Source organism: Equus quagga, chromosome 11, assembly GCF_021613505.1.
Source record: "Equus quagga isolate Etosha38 chromosome 11, UCLA_HA_Equagga_1.0, whole genome shotgun sequence".
NCBI lineage: Eukaryota > Metazoa > Chordata > Mammalia > Perissodactyla > Equidae > Equus > Equus quagga.
The window spans coordinates 80,078,586-80,103,164 of record NC_060277.1 but is presented as its reverse complement, the minus strand read 5'-3'; the positions used below and the strand labels follow the sequence as shown (position 1 = coordinate 80,103,164).

General features: G+C 42.2%; 1 protein-coding gene across 11 annotated transcripts in view; it reads right to left on the bottom strand.

Moving 5' to 3' along the window:
• Positions 1-956: 956 nt before the first annotated feature.
• SYNRG (synergin gamma) overlaps positions 957-24,579 on the bottom strand; it is an 84,288-nt gene continuing 60,665 nt past the window's right edge. For 7 of the 11 annotated variants that reach the window (XM_046675214.1, XM_046675216.1, XM_046675225.1 and 4 more), the window contains 8 exons: positions 22,635-23,228; positions 21,353-21,516; positions 20,539-20,592; positions 19,934-20,030; positions 17,621-17,769; positions 3,707-3,817; positions 3,319-3,354; positions 957-1,602 (listed from right to left, as the gene is read on the bottom strand). In XM_046675214.1, coding sequence (XP_046531170.1) covers positions 1,471-1,602; positions 3,319-3,354; positions 3,707-3,817; positions 17,621-17,769; positions 19,934-20,030; positions 20,539-20,592; positions 21,353-21,516; positions 22,635-23,228 — 1,337 coding nt within the window. In that variant the 3' untranslated portion in view covers positions 957-1,470. The remainder of the gene's footprint in view (positions 1,603-3,318; positions 3,355-3,706; positions 3,818-17,620; positions 17,770-19,933; positions 20,031-20,538; positions 20,593-21,352; positions 21,517-22,634; positions 23,229-24,579) is intronic. The other 4 variants (XM_046675220.1, XM_046675221.1, XM_046675219.1 and 1 more) reach the window with 4 other exon arrangements.

Below are 24,579 nucleotides of genomic sequence, written 5' to 3'. Positions count from 1 at the left end.
CAAGGTAAAGCGGAAGCCTCCTCAACAGCTATTTCATGAAAATGTTCTATACCTTTCTTGGAGAAGATGGAGGGGAAAGCTGTAAAATGGAACAAAACTGAATTTCCTCAAACTTTGCCCTGAGAAGGAAACATAATCTAATTATGTAAAGTAGCAATTACATAGACAAAACAACTTCTTCAGTTTACGAATAAAACAGTGTAGGTCAGACAGCCTAAGTCACACTAAGCGAAACAGACAAGATTCGAAATCTCTTCATCAAGCATGTAATCAAAGATTCAGAGGAATGTGTGTCCTAGATTGGCATGTTCTTCCCAGGAATAACACAGTCTGTAACCACTTGGCTTTTTTTTCTGATTTTACGCATTCAGTTTAAGTGGCAAAGAAAATTCCCAACACCAGAGACCGTGTTCAAAATTGTTCAAAAACAACAATTTTCTTCCAATGCTTCTAAGTCATGTACTTCTACCATAAATACACGTTTTTCCCATTCTCACTAGGCCAGGAACTCCACCTTCTAACACTGAATTAATTTTCAGGTCTCTCATACAGATACAGCAGTATTGGTCCCTATGTGGTCATTTCTGGAAATTTGGACAGAGGCCACTCCACAGAGATTTCATTCAGCTGCCTTTCTAAATCTTGTCTGAAAAAAATACCATGTTCACAGTCTGTGTGTGAGGTCAAACAAGGTTTTCAGTGAAGCTTCCTGAGGGGAAGGCTATTTGTCCAGATACATAAGGATTTGGGCCTCTGTCAAAACGAACCTTCTTCACTGCAAAGAGCCCAGGCGTGTGTCAAGGAAAAGTCGTCTTGAAAGTTGATAGTTTTAGAAATGAATGAAAGGAGTAGAGAACTTGTTTAGCGACAACAAAGCTGGTAAATCTGCTCTCACCTACCTGCCACTGTCCAGTGGAGATGAGCAGAATGTTTTCTATAAAAAGACAGAACGTCAGTTTAATCACAATTTCCCCTTTTTATTCATTTCAGATATTGACAAACATTCTACTTCACAGGACAGTAAGTGTTCTAGATATAAACAAACACTGGCTCGAAACATTCTTGCCAATTCCAGTCCTACGATAATTTATTTTTCTTCAAATGTCAATTCTTCACAGCTTCAACACTGCAGCAGCGATTTATTCCTTAGATAAGGAAAACTGTGGTCCATATTGTAAAACATCTTAAGAGAACTAGAGATAAGCTAGCAAACTTTCGGTGCCACATGCAGTTTGGTAGGGCAACTTTACCTCAAATCCCAAAGACTGGCAGCGGGAACTAGGGACAAAGCTCATCTGCAGGAATGACAGGGAGCTTTCCGCAGCTTTTCTCTCCCTCTGCCTCTTAGGGAATTCTTCATGGAGCTTCACGGAGGTGAACTTTGCAGTACTCGCATTCTGTTTATTGGTCCCTGTCACCCAATGGCGTGGGACAGAAAAAAAGCCAGTTGGTACTTCACAGAGGAACTTTTCAGAGCAAATCAGGAAGGATAAGGCCAGGAGGTTTTGGTTCAACACAGTTGATCCAGAAGTTGGCACAGCTGGCGTGATACTGGTGTCCTCCATATGCCAGCTTGAAACTGTCTGTTTCTGAGTTGAATGCCTGCCAGAAACAAAGAGAGATGTGGGGCAAGTCAGGCTTCTGCGCTAAGAGCTGATCAGCAACCAGCACGTACACCTCTCCAGGTCACGGAGGCTGAGGCCAAATGTGCACACACACAAAAGCTGAGCAGGTGGCTCTAGGAATTCAAGGCAGAAAGGTTTTCACTGCTAATTAAAGGTATAAAAAAATCTTTACCATCAAACCCAGTTTCAGCAAAAGGAGGCCAAATCTTTCACAGAAAAGGCAGCCAGAGGCTATGGGGGGCTGGGGGGACATCACATGAGGAACTAAAATGGCCAAGGGCTGGGGATAATTTTTACCCCTCATTGTGCTGAAGGGCGCCCTTCCCCTAAGGCTGGCCTTTGACAATCCCTTAAATTTCTGTGGCTGACTGCAGTCCTATCATGAAAGAAAACAAAAGATTAGAAATCTCTTAGGGTCGGGCCGCCCGTGGCTGAATGGTTGGCTTTGTGTGCTCTGCTTTGGCGGCCCAGGGTTTCCCTGGTTTGGATCCCTGGCGTGGAGCTAACACCGCTTGTCAGGCCATGCTGGGGCAGCACCCCACACAGCAGAGCCAGAAGGACCTACAACTAGAATACACAACTGTGTACTGGGAGGCTTTGGGGAGAAGAGGAAAACAAAAAAAAAGAAAGAAGGAAGATTGGCAACAGACGTTAGGTGCCAATCTTACAAAGAAAAAATCTCTTAAGAGTCTAATGTCATTGGGAGCTGATAACTGAATTGACATAATTAAAAAGTCCAAATAGGTGTAGGGTTTTTATATATATATATATATATATATAAAAAGATATTGAACACATAAGAGTTACTTCCAGATGAGGACATAATGCTTATAGGTAGCCAGCCCTGGTGGCCTAGTGGTTAAGATTCAGTGCTCTCACTGCTGTGGCCTGGCTTCATTTCCCAGTCCGAGAACTACACCACCCGTCTGTCAGTTGTCTTACACTGCTGGCTGCGTGCCGCTGTGACGCTGAAAGCTATGTCACTGCTATTTCAAATACCAGCAGGGTCACCCACTGTGAACAGGTTTCAGCAGAGCTTCCAGAGTAAGACAGACTAGGAAGAAGGACCTGGCCACCCACTTCCCAAAAAATTGGCCAGGAAATAGCCAAAGAATAGCAGCAGAGCATTGTTTGATATGGTGCTGGAAGCTGAGAGATGGCGCAAAAAGACCGGGCCGGGTTCCACTCTTGTGCACACAGCGGTGCTAGGAGTCGGAATTGACTGGGCAGCACTAACAACAAATGCTTACAGTAAGTTACAACCAGCCCGTCCTAACCTCAACCACTTCCTGGGTGTTTTCTAAAGCACTATAAGTAAATAAATAAAACAAAACTTTAAATCCCAAACAATTTGTTTTTGTCTGATAATAGCCAAATCCTGCAGCTCTTTGAGCTCATTCTGCGTCACTACAACTCCCAGTCTTCAGAAGGTGCTCATTCTATTACCCTGTTTATGACAGAGAAAAAGAACCACAACACCAGAAGCCAATTATGAGACACAAGCATGCAAACAAGACAGAAGCGGACCCGCACAGACACGTTAGTTGATTAAATCAAACGTTATGGGAAGGAAAATGACTCAGTAAAGGATTCATGATTGGAACGGTTCAGGATGGCAGTGGAGTCATCGGATTTGCCTTCCACACTCAAAATTAAGATGGAGATGCTAAGAAAATGTGTAACTGGTTCATACTTTTTTAGGATGTTCTTCTGCAGGCTTCTCTTCTTTCTGAAATAATGTTGAAACCATAACGTCAACAAAATTCCCAGAACAGGGCCTCTTGCCTCCAAACACATCAGGTTAGCCTCTTCTCTTTACCACCCCACCAGGCACAGGGTGCTGCGGGCCCAATGCGAACAGCATGCTCATTCCAAAGGCAAGATCTGCATCCGTTCCCTCGACAGCGTCCCCCACTGCCCTTTTGAAAGAATGCATCTGCTCCTGTGGTCAGAGTTCAGAGCTTCGTCAAATCCCTGCCTCCGGTCACAGCCCTTGCAGTGCAAAGGGCTAGAGGGGGCTGTTCCCCAGCTCCTATTAGGGAAGGGCTCTGCCATCTGCAAAGGGAAGGTGTGTGACTTACCCGGCTCCTCGAGTCCACGTTTAAAAGGCACACCCCACAAGCAAGTTCCTGAGCATTTTTAATCCCAGGCCGTAGCATACAAGAGGAAAAATCCAGTGAATTTTCATCTGGCTGTGAGGACAAGACAAATGGGTAAGAATCCAGCAATTCCAAATGCTCTTGGCTTCACTCTGATCACTCATCTGCAAAAGCTCGAGCAGCAAATTAAGCAAAGTCTATTACCACCAATACAATTAATCAATTTCCCACATGTTTACTGAGTACCTACCTGCTGGGTTCTACGTGCTGGGGATGCTAGCTTGAGTGAAAAAAGTGGCCTGTCCTCTGAGAATTCACAGTCCAGGGTGGGGGCCAGGTGGGTACTGGGCAACACAGTGCCGTGAGAGCCATATTAGGAGTAAGTCCCGAGTGCCAGGGCACATGGGGCAGGGAGCGGGAGGTACTCACCTCAAGCCAACAGGAAGGAAAGGAGCCTGATGGCAGAGAATGCTTCCTAGAACTGAGACACATCCTGGCTGAGTCCTGATGGGTGTATGCTAAGCGAAGGCAATGGGGCAGGCTGGGCGGGGAGGGCAGGATATTTATTCTCCATCAAACAAGCAGCACAGGCAAAGGCCTCTGAGCAGAAGATCGGGTATAGGAAGAAATGCAAGCTTAGGAAAGGAGGTAGGGGATGAAACTGGGGCATGAAGGCCTTGGAAGGAATATGAGGGGTGAGACTTTATCCTGGAAAGCCATTAAGGGTTCTAACTGGATCATGACAGGATCAGGCATGTCTTATGGACAGATTCCATAGTTGCAGTGTAGGCGATGAATTGGGAGTGCAATCCTCAGGTATAGGCCTCAGTTACACGGCTGTTGTAGTGATCCAGGAGACACATACTGAAGGTCAGAACCAAGGCAGCAACAGTGGGGAATGGAGAGAAATGGACACATGAAAGAGCTATGAAGGCAGTAGAATCAACAGGCCTGGGGCATCTGCTAGGGGAGAGGCTTGGGCACATGAGAGGAGAACCAAGTTTGGAGATGGAGACCGGGGAGAAGAGCTCAGTTTGGTACAAGCTGAACTGGAGCTGCCTGTGGACAGCCAAGTTCTGATGTTGTACAAGCAGGCAGGTGGAGATCCAGGCCCAGCGCTCAAGAGGGAGAGACTTGGAAGTCATCAGCTATAGACAGTGACTACGACAGCAGCTGATAACTTAAGCCCTTACTTGTGCTAAGCACTACACTAAGCTCTTTACATACATTATTTAATTCCTTACAGTAAACCTATGAAACATGGAGAGTGTAACCCAATGATTAAAAGGGCAGGTCCCAACTTTGGAAAGCCATTCATTTCTTAAAAGTTAAAATGTACATTTATGGAGCTGACTTGGTGTTACAGTGGTTAAGTTCACACATTCTGCATCAGTGGTCTGGGGTTTGCAGGTTCAGATCCCAGGCACAGACCTAGCACCGCTCGTCAAGCCACACTGTGGCGGCATCCCACATAAAACAGAGGAAGACTGGCATGGATGTTAGCCCAGCAACAATCTTCCTCAAGCAAAAAGAAGAAGATTGGCAACAGATGTTAGCTCAGGGCCAATCTTCCTCAAACACACACACACACATACACACAAAATACATTTATTATATGAGCTTGCAATTCCTATCCTAGATATTTATCCAAAAGAAATGAAAACCTACGTTAACAAAAGTCTCATACAGAATGTGTTCATAGTGGCTCTATTCGTATTAGCCAAAACTGGAAATAGCATGTTGTCTATAAACAAGAAAATGGATTTAAAAACCAAGGTATATTAATACAATGAATATTACACACTGATGCAAGGGGTCAAACTGATACAACATAGATGAATTTTTAATACGTTAGGAAGCCAGACACAAGAACATATATACTACATAATTTCATTTATACAAAGTTCTACAACAGATAAATCTATGGTGATGGAAATCTATGGAAAATAGATCCATGGTTCTATTTGGAATGAGATCACAGGATTGACTGGCAAGGGGCAAGAGGGAAGTTTAGGAGGTGATGAAAATACTCCATATATGGATGAGTTGTGGGCTACGTGGCTGTATGCATTTGTCAAAACTGATCCAACTATTCATTTAAGATCTGTGCATTTCATTGTATGTAAGTTATTCCTCAATTCAGAAAAACACTTGAATAACCAAACCAAAAAAAAAAAAAACTCAAAGCAAAAAAATGATTCAGAAGAGTTAGATTTTTAATGCGAAAAAATCTGATATACTTAAACCAATTTATTTTGCTTATATATGCCCTAGAGCAGAGTTTCTCAAACTTGGCACCACTGACATTTTAAGCTGGATAATTCTTTCTTGTGGGGCCTGCCTTCTGCACTGTGGAATGTTTAGCAGGATCCCTGGCCAATTTGGGGGCAAAATCACCCCCGGCCCCCACCATCAAGAACTGATTTTCCAAAGAGGAAAAAGTATGTGCATACAACCAATACATATATACGAACACACACATCTAAGTTTAGCGTAAACTTTAAAACTGACATGAAGGATGTGTAGCACAGAATTTACAAATAATAAAATATGCAATCATCCTTACTGCAAATTCCATATAGTTTCCTAATTCTCACAGAATGATTTGATTTTTGCCCAACTCTTGGATCCATAGTCAACCTACATGCTTGCTTTTTTTGGAGGAAGATTAGCCCTGAGCTAACATCTGTTGCCAATCCTCCTCTTTTTGCTGAGGAAGACTGTCCCTGAGCTAACATCCGTGCCCATCTTCCTCTACTTTATATGTGGGATGCCTACCACACCATGGTGTGCCAAGTGGTGCTATGTCGGCATCGGCGAACCCTGGACCGCCGAAGCGGAATGTGCGCACTTAACCGCTGCACCACCGGGCCGGTCCCTGCTTGCTTTCTTGAAAGAGTGTAGTTCTGACCTGAATGTTGATGTTTTCATGTTAAGGACTAAGACCAAACAAGACAGATTTCAGAACTTCACTCGTCTGTCAAAGATGTGAGTGACTTCTTTGCTGAATCAGATAATAGTTCTCAAATACTGGAGACTATTTCCTTAACTTTTTGCTCTATTCACAATACAATGGCTACAGACACAGCATACTTTTAAGTTTAATCTGCATTAACATTCTCTATCATCTTCTTAAGTCTAGACAATCAACAAAATCAAGCCCTGATTTGTAGCATTTGCTGATTTCCATGGTATAAATAGTCCCACCATGGTTGATTTCAAGCTACCAGCGTGAGGTCACTGAACATGGAGTTGGGAAGAGATGCCTGCAGTTCCATAGTGTAGTATTTCCACATATGGATATAACAGACTAGGGAGAGCAACTTCCCGGTTTGTGCAAGACTGTTCTGGTTTTAGCTCTGAGGAAATCTCTGAGCAAACCAGGACAGTACTTGTCGTAGGACAGACATAAATAACCTCAAAAGCTAAGGACTAAGCAGGCGGGAAAGGAAGTGAAGATGGAAGGGAGTTGAAAGGTACAAAGTAAAAGGGTCAAACAATTGTCCTGTCTTGAGCACCAAAAACAAGAGCAGCCCAAGTGACGTGTGAGAAAGTTGGAGGGTTACCACTTTGGGCTCAGAAAGATGTCTGAATTTAAGATTGCACAGGCCTTGCGGTCTGATGTGGTCATGCAAGTGGGTGGCTGAAGGGAGATGGGGAGAAGGGTCCTGGAGTCCAGATGGTCAAGGATCTGGGAGCCTGGTGCGCTGGCTGGTTTTCCTCATGGGTGCTGAGGTGACCCAGGATGATGGCAAATTCCTGCCAAAATAATAGCTACATTTTCTATAGTTATTTTAGGCTGAACCACTGAGGAGTTACTATACTGTTTTTGCATGTGAAAAATTGTACTGTATTATCCTTCCCCAGAAAAAAAAAAATGGCTTCTGGGGCTGGCCCCATGGCTGAGTGGTTAAGTTCATGCACTCCACTTTGGCAGCCCAAGGTTTTGCTGGTTTGGATCCCGGGCATGGACATGCTACTGCTCATCAAGCCATGCTGAGGCGGCGTCCCAGACAGCACAACCAGAGGCACTCGTAACTAGAACATACAACTATGTACTGGGGGGCTTTGGGGAGAAGAAGGAGGGAAAAAAAAGAAGATTGGGAACAGATGTTGGCTCAGGTGCAGCTCAATTCAGATGTGCCAATCTTAAAAAAAAAAAAAGGCTTCTGCCTAGAAAAATGTGTACATTATATATGATGTTTCCCATCCCTAATTTGAAATAATGAACCATGTACTAGCGCCACAAATCTTTCTTAAACTAACCTGAGCTATCCATTCAGATCACACCTAGGGAAGGAAGGAGCGAACGTTCTCAGAGAAGAAAAGGGGACGCGGATGGTTTCAGCTGTGTGCACGAGGACTCTGATCAAGGGGACTGAAGTAAACCTACCAGGCCTTAGCCCAGACAGAGAATAATTCTTCTTTTTTCTTTTTTAGTGCAATCATGGCCATTTTGGTCAAATCTAGAAGCAGGTGGCACTATCACATGTTTGCTGTCCAATTCTGTCATCTGTAAAATGGTAACACTGTCACTTGCCCTCCTTCCCTCCCTCAGTTGGTGTTGGGACCTTCACAGATATATAAAAAGTATTCTGGAAAGGGTACAATACTCTAAATGATTATCGCAATTATTCACTTTGACAAATAAAATCTAACAAGCTTTTTGAAGAGGTTAAAAATATAGTAGCACTTCTGTCATCTACATTATACATATTTATCATGTTACTGAATAAGGACTATTTGAGAAACAATTAGAATCTGGGAAAACTCTGAATCTTGAAATAAACCAAATTAATAAAAAAGTCCTTTAACATCTGTTTATCAAAGGCATAAGGGAAGCAAATGAAAAGATCATACTGTAATCTCCGGTAAAAATCATAAGGCTCTGCATAAATTACCCTGTGGTCAAATGAATCTTTCAAATGATAAAATTAACCTTTATAAATACACATCTATAAGGAGGGGATTGCTGTAGTACATAGTAACAGTGTGACACCAATCAACGGCTGTCATTCTATAAGAAAGTATGCCCTCTACATGCCACCTTAAACTGAACATCATTTAATTAGCAAATATTTCATGCATTTAGTAAAGACAAAAAAATTATACATGACCTGCATCCACTGACAAGTCCTAGAGTCAGAGTGGGATATATAATCCTGAATCTTCAGCCAATAATAAACTGCTAAAATGGTGTCCAAGACAATCATTATTAAGGAAGAAGAGTTTGGTAGAAATTAGTGTTCTTCACCAATATCCTCATTTCGGTCTGCCAGACAAATGGTAGAATGGGCCTTCCCTGTCCTCTTAAATTAGGCATGGCTGTGTAACTTGCCATGGTCAATAGACTATGAGCATAAGTCCCAAGTGTCACTCCTGGAAGAAAGCCTTTAAGACCAATGTGCTATTTGTCATGTTCCCTTGACCCTCCCATGGTGACCAGCTATGTTGCATTCGGTGGAGGCTCTGTCAACCCAGACCCCTGAGTGAGAAGAACATGGCAGAGAGAGCCCTCTAACTTGAGATGGACATGTAGCAGGAGCAAGAAATAAAGCTTTGGTGTTTTATATTACAAAGATGGGGGAGGGGCTGTTTGTTACTGCAGCATAACCTAACCTAACCTGACTCATATAAAGAGTGATCGACACATAGGTTCCACAAGCAATTCTGTACTTTTGGTTTGGGTTACAATGTAACCATTTGGGTTACAATGTAATCATTCTTGTTACAATGTTTTGAATAATTTTTCCTATGGCTGCTATAACAAATCAGCACAAATTTAGTGGCTTAAAACAACATAAATTTATTCTCTTACAGTTCTGGAGATCAGAAGTCTAAAGTGGATTGGCAATGCTGTATTCCTTCCAGAAATTCTAGGGGAAGAATCTGTTTCTTTACCTTTTCTAGTTTCTAGAAACTGCCTGCCTGCACATTCCTTAGATGGTAGTCCCATCTTCCATCTTCAAAGCCAATAGCTTGGCATCTGCCAGTCTTTCTCTCTCTGCTTTGACTGTCATGTTGCTTTTCCTCACTCTTAGTCTCTGGCCTTCCTCTTGTAAGGATCCTTATGATGACACTAGGTCCACCTGGATAATCTAGGGTAAGTTCCTCATCTAGAGACCCATAACTTAGTCACATCTGCAAAGTCCCTTTCACCATGTAAGGTAACAAACCCACAGGTTCTAGGGATTGGGACATGGACACCGTTGGGGGCCATTATTCTGTCTGCCATCTCCACCTCCTGTCAACTGAGAACAGCCATGCAGAGACGTGATGAAGATGCCGTCTCCAAAACATTGTGTAGACTGGCAAGATGGCAAAAATGCTATCATTTATTTAAAAAAACTATTCTCCTGATAGACCACAGCAATAGGAAGTAAATACTCTGAAATTCACCGCTTATTTAACATTTTCATGAAAGGAAGGACAAAAGACTTTTATTCTACTGAGGATAACAGTGGAATTAAAGAACCTGCATGATTCTCCATTGACTAGAGGTCAGGAGAATAAGAGTCTTGTCTCTCGTCACAGATTTTATATGGCAAAAATGGATTCGTTTTTCTTTCCAAGACTGAGTCTTTCTTGTTCCAAACCGACTGAACTTCAACCCACATCCACGAGATAAAACCTTAGATAACAATACATTCATCTCACTAAAATAGATGATTTTTACCTCTTTAGAAAAAACCAGTTCCTTCACAGTCTGTGCCCAGAGGAGATATGCTTCTACCACAAGAGGGAGTTTTAGTCTAGGGATAAAGGGAGTACTAGAGAGAATGGGGAATAGAAAATTTTGTTAATAAAACTTGCAGCTTAAAGAAATATTAAGGAGCCACACTATGGAGTTTCAGACTGTGTGCTCTGCTTTTCCTAGCCCAAGCATCACTACTGCGATGTGGCACCAACATTCTGGAACTTTCTCACTGGAGAAAAGTGACACAGCCACCTTTTGATGGGATTAATTTCATGGAGTCTTCATGGGAAGAAACCAGTCTTTTTTAGCATCTTGGAAGCTGAGACTAAAAAGTACAGATTTTTAAATGATGATGCGCTTTCAAATCCCAGATTTGTCAGTTTCAGGCAAGTTTCATCTTCTCTGAGCCCCAATTTCTTCACCTGTGAAAACGAGGATTACGCTACTGACCTCATGGGACTGTTACAGGGATTAAATGAGAATGAATGTAAAGCATATAGTGCAATGTCTGGCAGGTTCTAGGTGCAAAATAAACAATAACTATTATGTTAGTATTACTGGAATCAAAGAACCAGACTGGCAATTTGGTTCATTAAGGAACTTTAAATTCTACCTAAAATGAAGCAATGGTATAAAGAGTTAAAAGCTCCCTATACAAACGACCTCCATCATGCCTCTCTCCAGCAATGAGTTCTCTGCTGTGAGCCTCTAATCCAGAGTCCTTGGAATTTGTATAGTTTTGTTCTAATGGAATTGAAGATGTTGGTTTGTGTGTCACTGACACTTATGCATCTATTTTTAGAGTGAAAGCTTCTTCATGACAGTCTCATCTTCTACTCCTTCTGTAGAATGTATGCTATTCCTCATGCAGTGGGCAATTAAAGTAAGTGCCAGAGACCGACAACTACCAGTTATCAAGAGGAAATGACATGGTATAATCAGGAAAAATACCTGAGCAGAGAATGACTGTTTTTCTGTCACAGCCAGCCTGGTGAAAAAGCAGTTATAACTGGAAGAGCATGGGTAATGAGAGAAATGAGTACTCGGTGGTGTTCATGTACAACGTACAGTGCATTCTGTGGGGTCTAGGTGCAGACTAATTAATCTCTATACCCTTACCTGGTGTCTAAAAAAATGTCAGGCAAAATCCCTCACTAGCATCAAGATGTGGATGCTAGAAACGGATGTTCCTAACAGGAGCCGGAATAAGAGGGCACGAATGCCTGGCCACTCTTCCCACGTCCCTCCGTTTTTGCCTCACTGAGGGACTTAGAACCACCACAAGTGAACAGGGCAACAGTCGCAAGTTAGATGGGTGACAAACCCAATAGGCTTCCTTCGAAATTACAAAATCAAATTCCATGGCTTCTTTAAAAAAGTCTGAACAAAACTAATCCTTGGTGTAAAAAAATTAGAACAGGGATTATCTCTGAGTTGGGTGGTAACAATGAGGAAATGAGGAACATAAGGAAACTCTCTGGAATGGTGGACTATTCCAAATCTTGATGGGGCATGGGTTATATGCGGCATGCATTTGCATTTGTCAAAACTCACTGAATGGTATAACTAAGATTTTTGCAGTTTACTGTATATATATCTTACCAAAAAAAAAAAAAAAAAGAAAAGAAAGAAAGGTCTGGAGAGGCAATCAGAGTGTGGAAGGCAAGCCTTTCTCACGAGCAGCTATAGCATCGCAGGAGCTTGGAAGTTTGGGAAGATGTACAAGGATGAAACTGGCTTCCATCTCACCCACTGACAGGAGCTACCTCAAAGAAGTAAACGCATGACAACAACCCAGGCCAGGATTCTCCCTAATTATCCTTTGCCCCAGATTGAAAAGGACTAATACATAATGAGCTTGGTTAATGCGCTTTGTGTTTTTTAATACCTTTTCTTCAAAGAGTTTGTGGCAAAGAAATATGCTTTGCAATCATAGCCATCTTTTTCTAACAGCACCAGAAAAGAAGAGATGGGTTTGTATTTGAGAGTTCGTATAGAAATCTAGTTTTCAAAGCATTAATTACAACGAAAAACTGATTACCACCAAAACCAAGAACCTTAAAATAGGGGCCCGCCCCGTGGCCAAGTGGTTAAGTTCTCGCGCTCTGCTTCAGTGGCCCAGGGTTTCACTGGTTTGGATTCTGGGCGCAGACATGGCACCACTCATCAGGCCATGTTGAGGCAGCGTCCTGCATGCCACAACTAGAAGGACCCACAGCTAAAATACACAACTATGGACTGGGGGGATTTGGGGAAGAAAAAGCAGGGAAAAAAAAAATCTAAGTGGAGGGGCTGGCCCAGTGGCGTAGTGGTTGGGTTTGTGTGCTCGGCTTTGGCAGCCAGGGGTTCGTGGGTTCAGATCCCGGGCACAGACCTATACATTGCTCATCAAGCCATGCTGTGGTGACAATCTACATACAAAATAGAGGAAGACTGGCACAGATGTTAGCTCAGGGACAATCTTCCTCTCAAAAAAAAAAAATCTAAGTGGAAAGGGGGAGGCTTTTAAGCTACTCTGTTGTCCTGGAATACAAATAGAGGAAAACATGTACAGAAAAGAACTTGACTGCTTATATCAAGTTGCTGCCAGGATAGATTCCTGGTGTTTCTTCTCATTAACCTTGATGCTAAATAACAACCCACTCTCCCCAAAAAGGCTTTTGCACATCTCTGGTTTTACCCACCCAACTTGCCCAGTTCAAGGAGGCAACAGAGTGTAGAGGCTGAAAAAGCAGACTTCTGACTTTCAGATTGAATCCAGGTGGGTCTCACCAATATCTCTGTGCCTCAGTTTCTTCATCTGAAAAAGGGGGAGAATAATAGTCTCTACCCTCAAGACCACTGTGAGTACTAAGTAAACCACATCTATATAAATAGTTACAGTAAGCACGCAGTAAAAGTTGGCCAATGATGATACTCAGGCTTAATCTGGTCCATATTAGTACAAGGTCAGGAAGCAGAAGGTGGGTAAACTAGGAGAGACCCAGACGTATACTGATTTTAGATTAGCAAATTAATTAAATTAGTAAATTAGATTAGTTAGTTAGACTCCTAACGCTTGGCCTTAGATATCATGTTGCTATAAAAACATGGAACAAATGGGTTTTGAGGTAAGACCCTTGTAAGACTGAGTAGCCAAGCTCTGATGAACGGCAATGCTAACAGTGCTCTATGATAGGCGACTGGTAACTCATCCTGCTCTGTCCCACAGTCTCACAGGCACCCTCGCACACAACACTAGCCAACCAACTTCATTCGTGGCTGTAGCTTAGCAACGTTTTTTAAGAAGACCAGGGTTTCATCACCCAAACACAACCCGATTACCATTTTGGCATATTTCCTTCCAGCCCTGTAATAACAGTTCTGTGTTATTTCAAACTTTGTGCTCCTTTAAAAAATGGCTGCATAAAACACCCTATGAAGATTCACACAATTTATTTAGCTAATCCTCTAGGCTTGGACTTCTGGGTTATTTCCAATTTTTCACTTTTACAAGGAACAACTTGTGCATTTGACTTGCTTCTTTTTGTGAGTTTGTATTTAGAACTGTTGCTTTAGGAAGTTTTCCTAGAAGTGGAATTACTGAGTCAAGCACACTGAATGTTTGTAAATCCTTTAATTCATTCAGCTTTTACCGGGTATTTACACAGTGGCCGGCGCTGGGCTCACATTAAGAACAAAAGATCAACAAAATGTGGTCTTGCTCCTTGTCCTAAAGGAGCTCACAGGCAGGGGGAAAACACACTGCCAAACACCTCTTCCATAGGGTGGTACCAATTCATATTTCCTAATAGATTCCCTAAGGAATAGTCCACATTTTAGCACATCAACGCTATTAGGATTCAAATAAACAAACCACACAAAAACTGGGCTTATTAGGAGTGAAAAATGAAGTCTTGTTTTAACTTGAATTAATGTTTACTGATAAGCTATGCCTACTCTTCTACGAATCACTTCATGTTTTTGCTCAGATTTTTACTGGGATGTTGGTATATTTCTCATTGATTTCTATGTTTTCTTTACAGAGCAAAGACCTGAGTCCATGATCAGTATGCAGTGCCACACTTTTTCCTAGTTTACCATTTAATCTATTTCCCACACAGAATGACCTTCACTAATTTGTACTTGGAGCTATGCCATTAGGTCTATATGGAGAGATTTCATAAGAAACTACTCAATGAAATCTGTTGCTTTATTTACTGAAAGGATATTTTTGAAGATACTGTAGGTTTTATTACTTTTCTCTTTATGAGAACCCACAAAAGAAATTTCTTTCTGATATTAGTACCAGAAATAATTGCACTTATCCTGAGTAGTGGGTTTACTGTGAGGTTGTGAACAGTCAGTCGTGGATCTGATCAGGTCTTCTTTACATCAGTTCCCGGGAAGGGTAATGTCAACTGTCCAGCTCACCACTAGCAAATGCAAGCATTTTAAAAGTGCACATTGGGGCTGGCCCGGTGGTGCAGTAGTTAAGCTTGCACCTTCTTCTTCGGTGGCCTGGGGTTCGCTGGTATGGATCCTGGGTACAGCCATGGCACCGTGTGGCAAGCCATGCTGTGGTAGGCATCCCACATATAAACTACAGGAAGATGGGCACAGTGTTAGCTCAGGGCCAGTTTTCCTCAGCAAAAAGAGGAGGATTGGCAGCAGTTAGCTCAGGGCTAATCTTCCTCAAAAAAAAAAAAAAAGTACACATTTGTGGCACAATTTCATTCCTGGTTTTCTCTTATCTTCCCTACTTTCATTTTTCCCTTATTTTCCTTATCCATTTATCTAAAAAATTTAAATCAGTTATTAAAATTATGAGGTACAAAAATGCATATCTAGTTTGAAAAAAACTGGAAGGTTCAAAAAAGTATAAAACAAAAAGTAAAAAGTCCCACCAAACACTGTGTTAGAACATAACGAAAGAAAGGACACAGTCCTGCTTTTAAGGAGCTCACAAGCTAGTGGGCAAGAAACAAGTGAACACACAATTATCAACAAGCGTGGTAAGTGCTATGACAGACAGAAATGTGCTATGGACACACAAAGGAACGGCATCTGACTCAGACTGCAGGGCTCTTGGAATGACCTCTGGGGGAAATGATGCAGAGTCCAGAGGGAAAAGCAGTCTAACAGAGAAAGAGGCAAGGTCAGTCCAAGTGATAGAAAAGTCCTTACACACTGAGTTAAGGAGTTTAAACTTGATCCTGAAGACCAGAGAGCCTAGTGCAGGATTGCCAAGCAGATTTAAGTGACGTGATCAGATCTGCATTTTAGAAAGAACTGTCTGGTAGTGGTGTGCAGAACAGATTGATAGGGGATAGAAAAATGAACCAGTAACCCTAGCTATCTGGTCAGAAGCAACAGGGCCTAAATGATTTAATACATTAATAAAATAAGGTTTCCATTTTTCTTATATTTTTTAACTATTGCTAATATGTAAGAATGCTGTGAATTTTTGCCAAACTTACTGAATTTAACCTCATGAATCCAGATTTCTAGAAATATTTCACATCACCAAATAAAATTAATTTTATCTCTTCTTTTCAAATATTTACACGTCATTTCTTATTGTATTGGTCAGAAGAGTATTCTTAAAAAATAACTACCCAAACTCTATGAGTTTAGGTCATAAATTGAAAGACAGTCCAAGGGAACAAAATAGAGATTTTAGAAATAATTTAAATTCTTTAAGAACTTAATATTACAAACCAACATGACAATAGTGAGAAGATTTGATGTTTAAGATATGTTGTTGGGATAGCTGGGTATCTACCTCGCTATCTGTACAGTGCAATATGAACTGCTTCCCACCACATGGCTGCAATCCTGTTGAGTCATAGAATTAAATGTAAGGAAGAAAAGGAAAGAAAATGGAATAGCATATTTATTCCAGCTGTGGAAGGAAGATAAATTTCTGACTATTGTGAAATAAAGGATATTATCAGAGACAAACTGAATAGGTATGAATATATAAAAATAAAATAGTTCTGCCCAATGAAATGTAAAAAAAAAAAAAAAGAGGGAAGAAACAAAAGAAAAAAATAACTGACATAAGCTTACAAGTACGTGTGTGTGTATAAATCTATTACAAATATGAAATACGTATGTCAACAACCATATTTCATTGAATCAGTGGTTAAATGGTCAAGAGATAGATGATCAGTTTACACATAAAGGAAATAAAAATAGTAAATTATCATTTGGAACACTGGTTAACCTCTCAAGAAATGAAAGAAATGTAAAAAACATCTTTAGGGAATCATTTACACAACTGTTAAATTAAGAAATTGACAGAAAGAGCGAGAACACAATGTGAAGAAAGGTCGACTTATACATTGCTAGTAGCACTGCCCACTAGCCCGAGCGCTCTGGCAAGCCGTGTGATAAATGGGCCACAGCTGGACGCGTGCACGCACCCAGAGCCCACAGACCTGGACCTCCTAAGTCGACTTGGAAGAACTATATCCTTAAAAGGGGAAAGAGTCATTTGTTTAAAGATATTCAGAGTACAACTATTCTTTTTTTTATTTTTTTTTTTAAAGATTTTATTTTTTTCCTTTTTCTCCCCAAAGCCCCCAGTACATAGTTGTATATTCTTCGTTGTGGGTCCGTCTAGTTGTGGCATGTGGGACGCTGCCTCAGCGTGGTCTGATGAGCAGTGCCATGTCCGTGCCCAGGATTCGAACCAACGAAACACTGGGCCGCTGCAGCGGAGCGCGCGAACTTAACCACTCGACCACGGGGCCAGCCCCCAGAGTAGAACTATTCTTAACAGGAAAAAAAATGAAAATAATCCAAAAACCTAAAAAAGTAAAAAAGGCTAACCAAACCACAGGATAGCAACAAGATGCACGAGACAGTTTTTTAGAAGGACACATATGGGGACATAAGTAACTAGAAGTGCAAAGGGAGGAACTCAAACCAATGCTTTGCAAAACGTGCCTATATGTATGTGAATCAAGAAGGGTGTAGACAGAGTGAATGTTATGCTACACTCTTATTTTATTTAGGTACAACGGGCCCAGGAGGTATCCAGAAGCCAACCTGGTACTATTCAACTAATGACACAAACGTTACCTCCTTGCTTTAACATGACCTGATACAGAAGGCACCTGCATCCGCCTAGCGCCATCACAGGAACACACACTCTGCTTTCCAGCTCAGGTTTCTGGAAAGGAAAGCACTGCTGACTTGTCTAATAGGCTTACCGTGAGTGTGGCAAGTGACATGAAGCCGATTAGGTTATTCCACACTTTATCGATGTCCTTGAGCAGCTGCTGGAGCTTCTCACTGCAGACCGCAGTGGCTTTGATCCCCAGCTCCACACGTTTCGTTACCCTGTACACCTCAACAACACCTGCCCGGGTGAGAGAGCAGAGTTAGGCGCTGGAAGTGGAAGAAAGAGCTGAGCAAGACAAGGCAGCATTATTGCTCGCTGGTATCTTAGTTGGAAACAGGATTATATCTGGACTGAGGTGAACTCACCATTCCTTGGGACCAATCCACCTCTCAACACTGCAGCATAACTTACTGGTAAGAGCATAGACTCTAGAGCCACACTGCCTGGGTTCAAATCCCAGATCTGCCATTTACTAGTAACTTTGAGTACTAGTAACATTTACTGTGTAACCTTCAGCAAGTCACATAACTTCTCTGTGCCTCAGTTTCCTCATCTTTAAAATTGGGATAATAATATCTCCTCAAAGGATGGTTGAGGGGATTAAATGGGTTAATACTGTAAAAGGTTAAAACAGTACTCGTAGAACAGTAGGCATTATGAACATATTAGCTTTTTCTTTTTTTTCTGGATTCTTTATGAGTCCATCTGTTTGAATTTGGGAAATAGCACTAAACTTGCTGAAAATGGGAATATTAAAAGTTTAAAGGAAGCTGAATGTCAATATCATCACTAAGTAATTAAGAAATATCTCACTCCTCTGAATGCCCAAGGATTTACATTTTTTCTGTGGCTTCATGTATTTTTTTTTTTTTTTATTTAAAGATTTTTATTTTTTCCTTTTTCTCCCCAAAGCCCCCCCGATACATAGTTGTGTATTCTTCGTTGTGGGTTCTTCTAGTTGTGGCATGTGGGACGCTGCCTCAGCGTGGTCTGATGAGCAGTGCCATGTCCGCGCCCAGGATTCGAACCAACGAAACACTGGGCCGCCTGCAGCGGAGCGCGCGAACTTAACCACTCGGCCACAGGGCCAGCCCCCCTTCATGTATGTTTTATACACTTAACAGGAAACAGAACAGTTCTTCTTCTGTGGTCTCTGAATTATGGCTGAACTTCAAGCAAGGATGATGGGGCCAAGGATCTCCACATTCCAAGGAGAGACACATCCCCAATCCTTGCCCAGCCTCTCTCTAAGGCTGGGAGAATTCCAGGGGTTCTTCAGAGGGGTACATCATCAGCCTTGTATACAGCACCATGGCTTCTCCTTCCTTTCCCAGAGGAAGGGCAGGAATTATTGCCCACCCTGAGCCAAGTGAGGGGGCTTCTAAGATAATCTTTCACAGACACTAGGAAACCTGCTACAAGGAAAGACAGGCAAGCCATGACCTGGTGAACACCTGTTTATGCAGCTGGACTGCACCAGTCTGAGCAGGAAAGCGGAACTAGAGTGAGGGGGCAGGAGGGAGGAGAGACCACCTCCCCTCAGTATCCACTCATCTAGCAAATATTTCTGAGTGCCTACTATTTGCCAGGCACTAGTCTAGGTGTCGGAGACACAGCAGTGAACTAAACTGACCCAAATGCCTCCCTTCCTGGAGGCTCATTCCAGTGGAGGGAGGCGGATGACAGACAAGAACAGTACGTAAAATGCATCCGACATCAGAGGCGACAGGGTGAGGGAGAAAACCAAGCAGGAAAGGGACAGGAAGTGCCAGCGTGGGGAGAGGGGATAGTTTTGAGCAAGGGAGCTCAGGGAAGGCCTCACTGAGAAGGTGACATTTGAGTAAAGATCTGAAAAAGGTTAGGGTGCAGTCCAAGTGGCTCTGGCCACGGGTCAAGACCAGGCTTGAGGAGGAGGGGAATCCTGAACTGCAGAGATTGAGGTTTCAAATTGGACTGGGATGTTTAACAGCTGAAGGTGGCCAGGGAGGTAAGGAATCTGTGACGTCACAGATGGGGTAGAGAGGAAGACAACAGAGCCTGTTGACTGCAGACCCAATGATTTCATTTTTTTTTTTTAAAGATTTTATTTTTTTTCCTTTTTCTCCCCAATGATTTCATTTTAATGCCTCACCTAGTCCGGACTCTTTGGTGAACCTGTAACACAGATGTAATTTTACGTTGTTGCTATTATGTGTCTAACAAGGACTGGGAAACTTGGCCACAGAGACCCATGTCAAATAGCTGTTACTGCCCACGACTTAGGTGTCTTATCTACAAATGCAGATGCTACTTAGTGAAGTCATATTTAGCCTGAGAGATCTAGATTGAACTACTTAACATAAGGGAAAAGTGAAATTGCAAACTGTCATGATTTTGAATAAGAAAAATTAAAAGAACACACCTAATAAATATTCCATGCCTTGCGCTGACTGAATTACTTCCGTGCACACAGAACTACTACTGATTCCATTTAAGGTATCATTTGCCTTCTTAATGACCTACAAGAAATGAAATCACATCACCTTACATAATCAAGAAAAGTCATTGCAAATCAATTTACTACTAGCAGAAAATGCAATGGAAAAGCCAGGAGGTGTGAAAAAGCATAACTGACTCATGTGTGTATATGACTGTGCTGAAAGAAATTGGAGAATTTAATTTTAACCTTGAAGAAACAATCCTCCATTTCTTTGGAAGAGAAAAGGCAGAAGTTCTTTAGCTTAAATATTATTTTAATTTAGGCAGAGTTAAGGATATCGTTTTGTTGTTTCTTAAACACAGTGACGGATCAGGGCACAACTGACAAATGAGCCAGCGTCTGCTACCATGAAAGTGAAAGAAGCCTCTGAGGAGGGAGACTTCCCAGAAAGCTTCACTTTGCACAGGGCCATCGAGGGAGGGCTCTCCTCAGGGTGCCTCCGTCCCTTCCAATGAACCCAGGAGAAGGCAGAATGGCACGAGACAGCACTTCCATACGTGTGAACACCACAAAAGTGACATACTCACATCCAGGGCACTCCCCAGGCATCTCTGCCATTCATATGCATATCTCTCATTCTCCTGTGAATTTTATAAAAAGAACTGTGTTAAACCGGCAAGCTTCTGTCAATCAAAGAGCACTGGAAGGCCTTCTTTTTGTTAAAATCACTCTAGTTCAAGCAGTTTATCTTTTGAACCCACTACTGACTATTTAAAATTACTAACAAATTACTAACAAATGTAACTTCTGAGCATACGACTTGTGACTCTGAGGGAAATGTTTTGTAGCAGCTTCCCTCTGTAAAGCTTGCCTCATTTGTTCCAGTAATAGTGTAAACACTTCAAAGGCACCCTCCACTCCACAGTGACGATGCCGTTTGTGTGTCCACACGCACGTGTACAACAAGGAGAGTTAAGCCTGTTGGCTGTAGGAGGAAGACAGCATGGACTAAGACGCATGCAGCAAACACACACAGAAGATCCAGGACATTTTTCCTTTTCTCTTTTGATGTTTTAACATTCACTAAGAGGAGAAAGTCTAAGTGCTCAGAAGGAATTCCCTTAAACACTGCCCTCCCTGTGAAGTCCCATGAATGACTTCAGTTTTAGGGTCACTGACCACTTTCAGTGGATGCCACACCTGGGAGTTATTTTCATACAGGGCTAACGTCACCAATCTTTCACTTTAATTACATATTCTATGTCTGGGGCCGTGTGACGTGCGGCCCGTCGCTTCCCCATGGGAAAGCTGAAAGCGTTTTTTCCTGGGCCCTCAGTGCTCCGCTGCTCCTTTTCCTGCCCCGCCCCCGACTCCCACACTGTGGAGAACTATCCGGCTCACCTCCACCTCTCCTGTCAGATCTTTGTACTTGTCACGGATGACAGGCAGAGCGGGCTTCTCACTCAGAGTGTTGGAACGGTCTCTGAAGGGCTGCTCCAAAGCCGGAGAAGGAGAAGAACGGCTTATTTCTTTATCACCAAGGCTCAAACTCCTCTTGTGAGACCCTAGGAGAAGTGGATGGCACAGTCAAAGGTTCTGATTACTCAGTTTAGTTCAAGCAGAGGCTCGTCCTTGCTAACACGGCCCTGTTCTTGAGATGCTCATGTCATGAGGCATTCAGAAACTCAGTCCTCGCTCATTCTGTCTGGCAAGCTGCATGCTGAATCCTTTCAACTGCTCTCTGGCTTGGTTTCCCTGCCTTTACTTTTCTCCATTATTCTTCTCTGATCATTACAATTCTTCCACAAATCTAAGTGCAGAATCATTGGAGCCTTGGAGCCTGGAGGACTAAAGTGTCTTTCTAAATATGAGTGCATAAGAGTTGTGTTGCTTTTCCAAGCATTCGTTATGGATTTGCAACAAGCTCTGACATACTCTCTCCATCTAAGGGAAATCAATGGGCCCTTCTGTCAAGGAGGGATTAAAGCAAAAGGGGTGAACTCAAATGCCTTCAGAGAGCAAAGAGTGAAGTAGGACAGTTGGAAATGGGGGGCGGTGGGGACTGTGGCACTGGGGACAGCACACCCCGTCTATTAGAGAGGGCACTGCTATGTAGCTCCAGCTGACTGTCAAGGGTGGGGAGACAGCACAGTATTGCCAGCTAGTATGACTTTTCAAGAAGATCCAGAGACCCAGATTGTAAAATCTCATCATTTTTATGTACTGGCAATTGCTTCACCCATTGAAAAACTTTCTGTATGGGTCGATCAAAACAGGTCTGCAGACTGGATTCAGATCCACAGCTACCACACCGCAGCCTCTGGATGAAAAGATACAGTCAGTAACCAGGGACAAGAGCAGAGCCAACTTGCCCACTAGTGGATCAAATCCATTTCTCTGCTCTTTACCACAGCACACCTCTAACCAAACGAGCTAATGAACCTCGGACTCTGCACTATGCTTATTTTTAGCCCAAAAAGCAGCTATCTGAGGGATACTGGTTTGACTTCGGGTCAGTCTCAGGGAAACCTTTTTTATAGCTATCTGTAATAGACTCTGATTTCAAACAGCAGAAACTCTATTTCCTGATAAACCAGGGACCAACTTTTTATTCTAAGAAAGAACACCTAACACCTCTGTAGAAGAAACCACAACAGCAAAATCTATGGTGAAATCGACTCACCTTGAACAGAAAGGTCAAAGGTTGCCAGCTCACTTCTGATCATTTCTTCACTGGATTTCATTTTGCTTTGGGAATTGGCCACTAAAAAGTCAAATTTGCTGATTTTAGGCTTTTCGCTCTGAAACTCTCCAAAGTCATCTGAACATTCTTTGGGGGTGTCATGAGAAGCACCGCTGGAAGCTGGGCTTGGACACGTAGCCTCCTGGCTCCGTTCAGCTGTGGGCAGGTCCTGTCTTGTGAAATCTTTGTAGTCCCCACTTTCATATTCCTTTTGCTCACTGGTCTGAGGAATGACATCTTTAAAACTGGCAAAAGCTGGGAAGGCAGTCTCCGGAAGGGCATCTTCACTTGCGAAGGTTGGGACTTTGCAGAGAGATGTCATGGTGATGTTTTCGGAACTGCCAAATGAAGGCTCTTTCTTTTGAAGAACTGAGGCCGCCGAGGAGGATCCGCTTCCTGCTGAGAGGACAAATGGAGAGAGTTTTCTGCCCTGAGACGCATCGTCCCTGTCTGACCAGTCATAGCTCGTAAGTGTGCTCACTGAAAAATTGCTACTGTAGGTTCCAAAAGCAGCATATTTTAAGTCCTCTATATCTGAAAGGGAAATAAGACCCCACAATTAGAGGCAAGCTCACGATTTAGGCTAAATGCCCTAAAGTCTGAAGCAAAATGTCTAGCATACTTGATTAGTTTTATGCTATGGTTGAAGTTAACTAACTTTAGAGCTTGTACTAAAATTAAAGGAGTTGGGCTGTAAAATCTGATCTTTAAAAACCCACATTAGCCTTGAGTTGGCATTTATATTTAGTTACAAAGAGCCATTTTCTTTGGATATAAAAATTACTAAAAAAACATAGGAGATTCACCTACCAATGTATACACTGTTTAAGAATAGGGTCATTTAATAAATTGTCTGTTCACTTATAAACTTTAAAATGTACTTACAATACTCTCTGCCTAAAACATGTCTCTTTCATCTTAACTTTATTGGAAAATGTTCCTTTAAAACATTGTCATATGAAATGTACATGACTAACTAAAAATTGACAGTTTCTCAAAAGTAAGTAAAAATAATGTCACCTAACATTTAATCAGTCATAAGGAGTTTCTGCCTCAGGCAAGGCCAAATATGAGATTTTAATTAAGCAGTTACTTACCTAGTCGTTATTTTGGTCAATAAGGACGTCATATTGCTGTGATGGAGTATGAGGAAAGAAAAATCAATCTAACCTATTTTAGCCCCTAAAAAACAGAATCAAAAGTCTGGGTCCTTTTGGGCTCCTGTTTTGCCTTCAACTATGTATCAACCCCTCATTAAAAAAAAAAGAAAAAAAGAAAGAACAAAAAAAGAAATGTTTGGGCAGAAGACTTTACATTCTTAATATATGTTTCAGTAATTCAAGAGGTGGCATAAAAGAGCAGAAAGAATCTAGGTTTTTGATTTAGACAGCCCAGGTTCAAGTCCCAGCTCTGCCACCTACTACTTGTGTGACACCAGAGAAGTTACTTCACATTTCTTCACCTAGGTTTGCTTATCAGTAAAATGAAGGAGACCACGTGCTTGGGAGGGCTGGGCTGTGATGATTAACTGATATCGTGCGTGCGTAAAGGGCCCGGCTTGGTGCCTGGTGAGCAACACACAACAGCAATTATTTGTACAGCATATCTGCCACCAGCTTCAATTGGATATTTAGTCGGTGTTTTAGGGCCTAAAATGGAATAATTTCCAAGTAAAAATGAAAAGTCAACTCGTCATTTTAGTGGTCTTCTTATGGAACATTTCTTGCCCATTTTCAAAAAGCAAAACCAGCTGAGGATGAATAACGCTGGCGTGAAGAAGCCACCTTTTCAGCAGTGCTGTCCGTTCAGGCTGGCTGACGTGTTTAGTTTCATTTTACTCATTGTAGAAGAGGCAAGAAGGCCAAATGCAAGACTCCATCTTGGA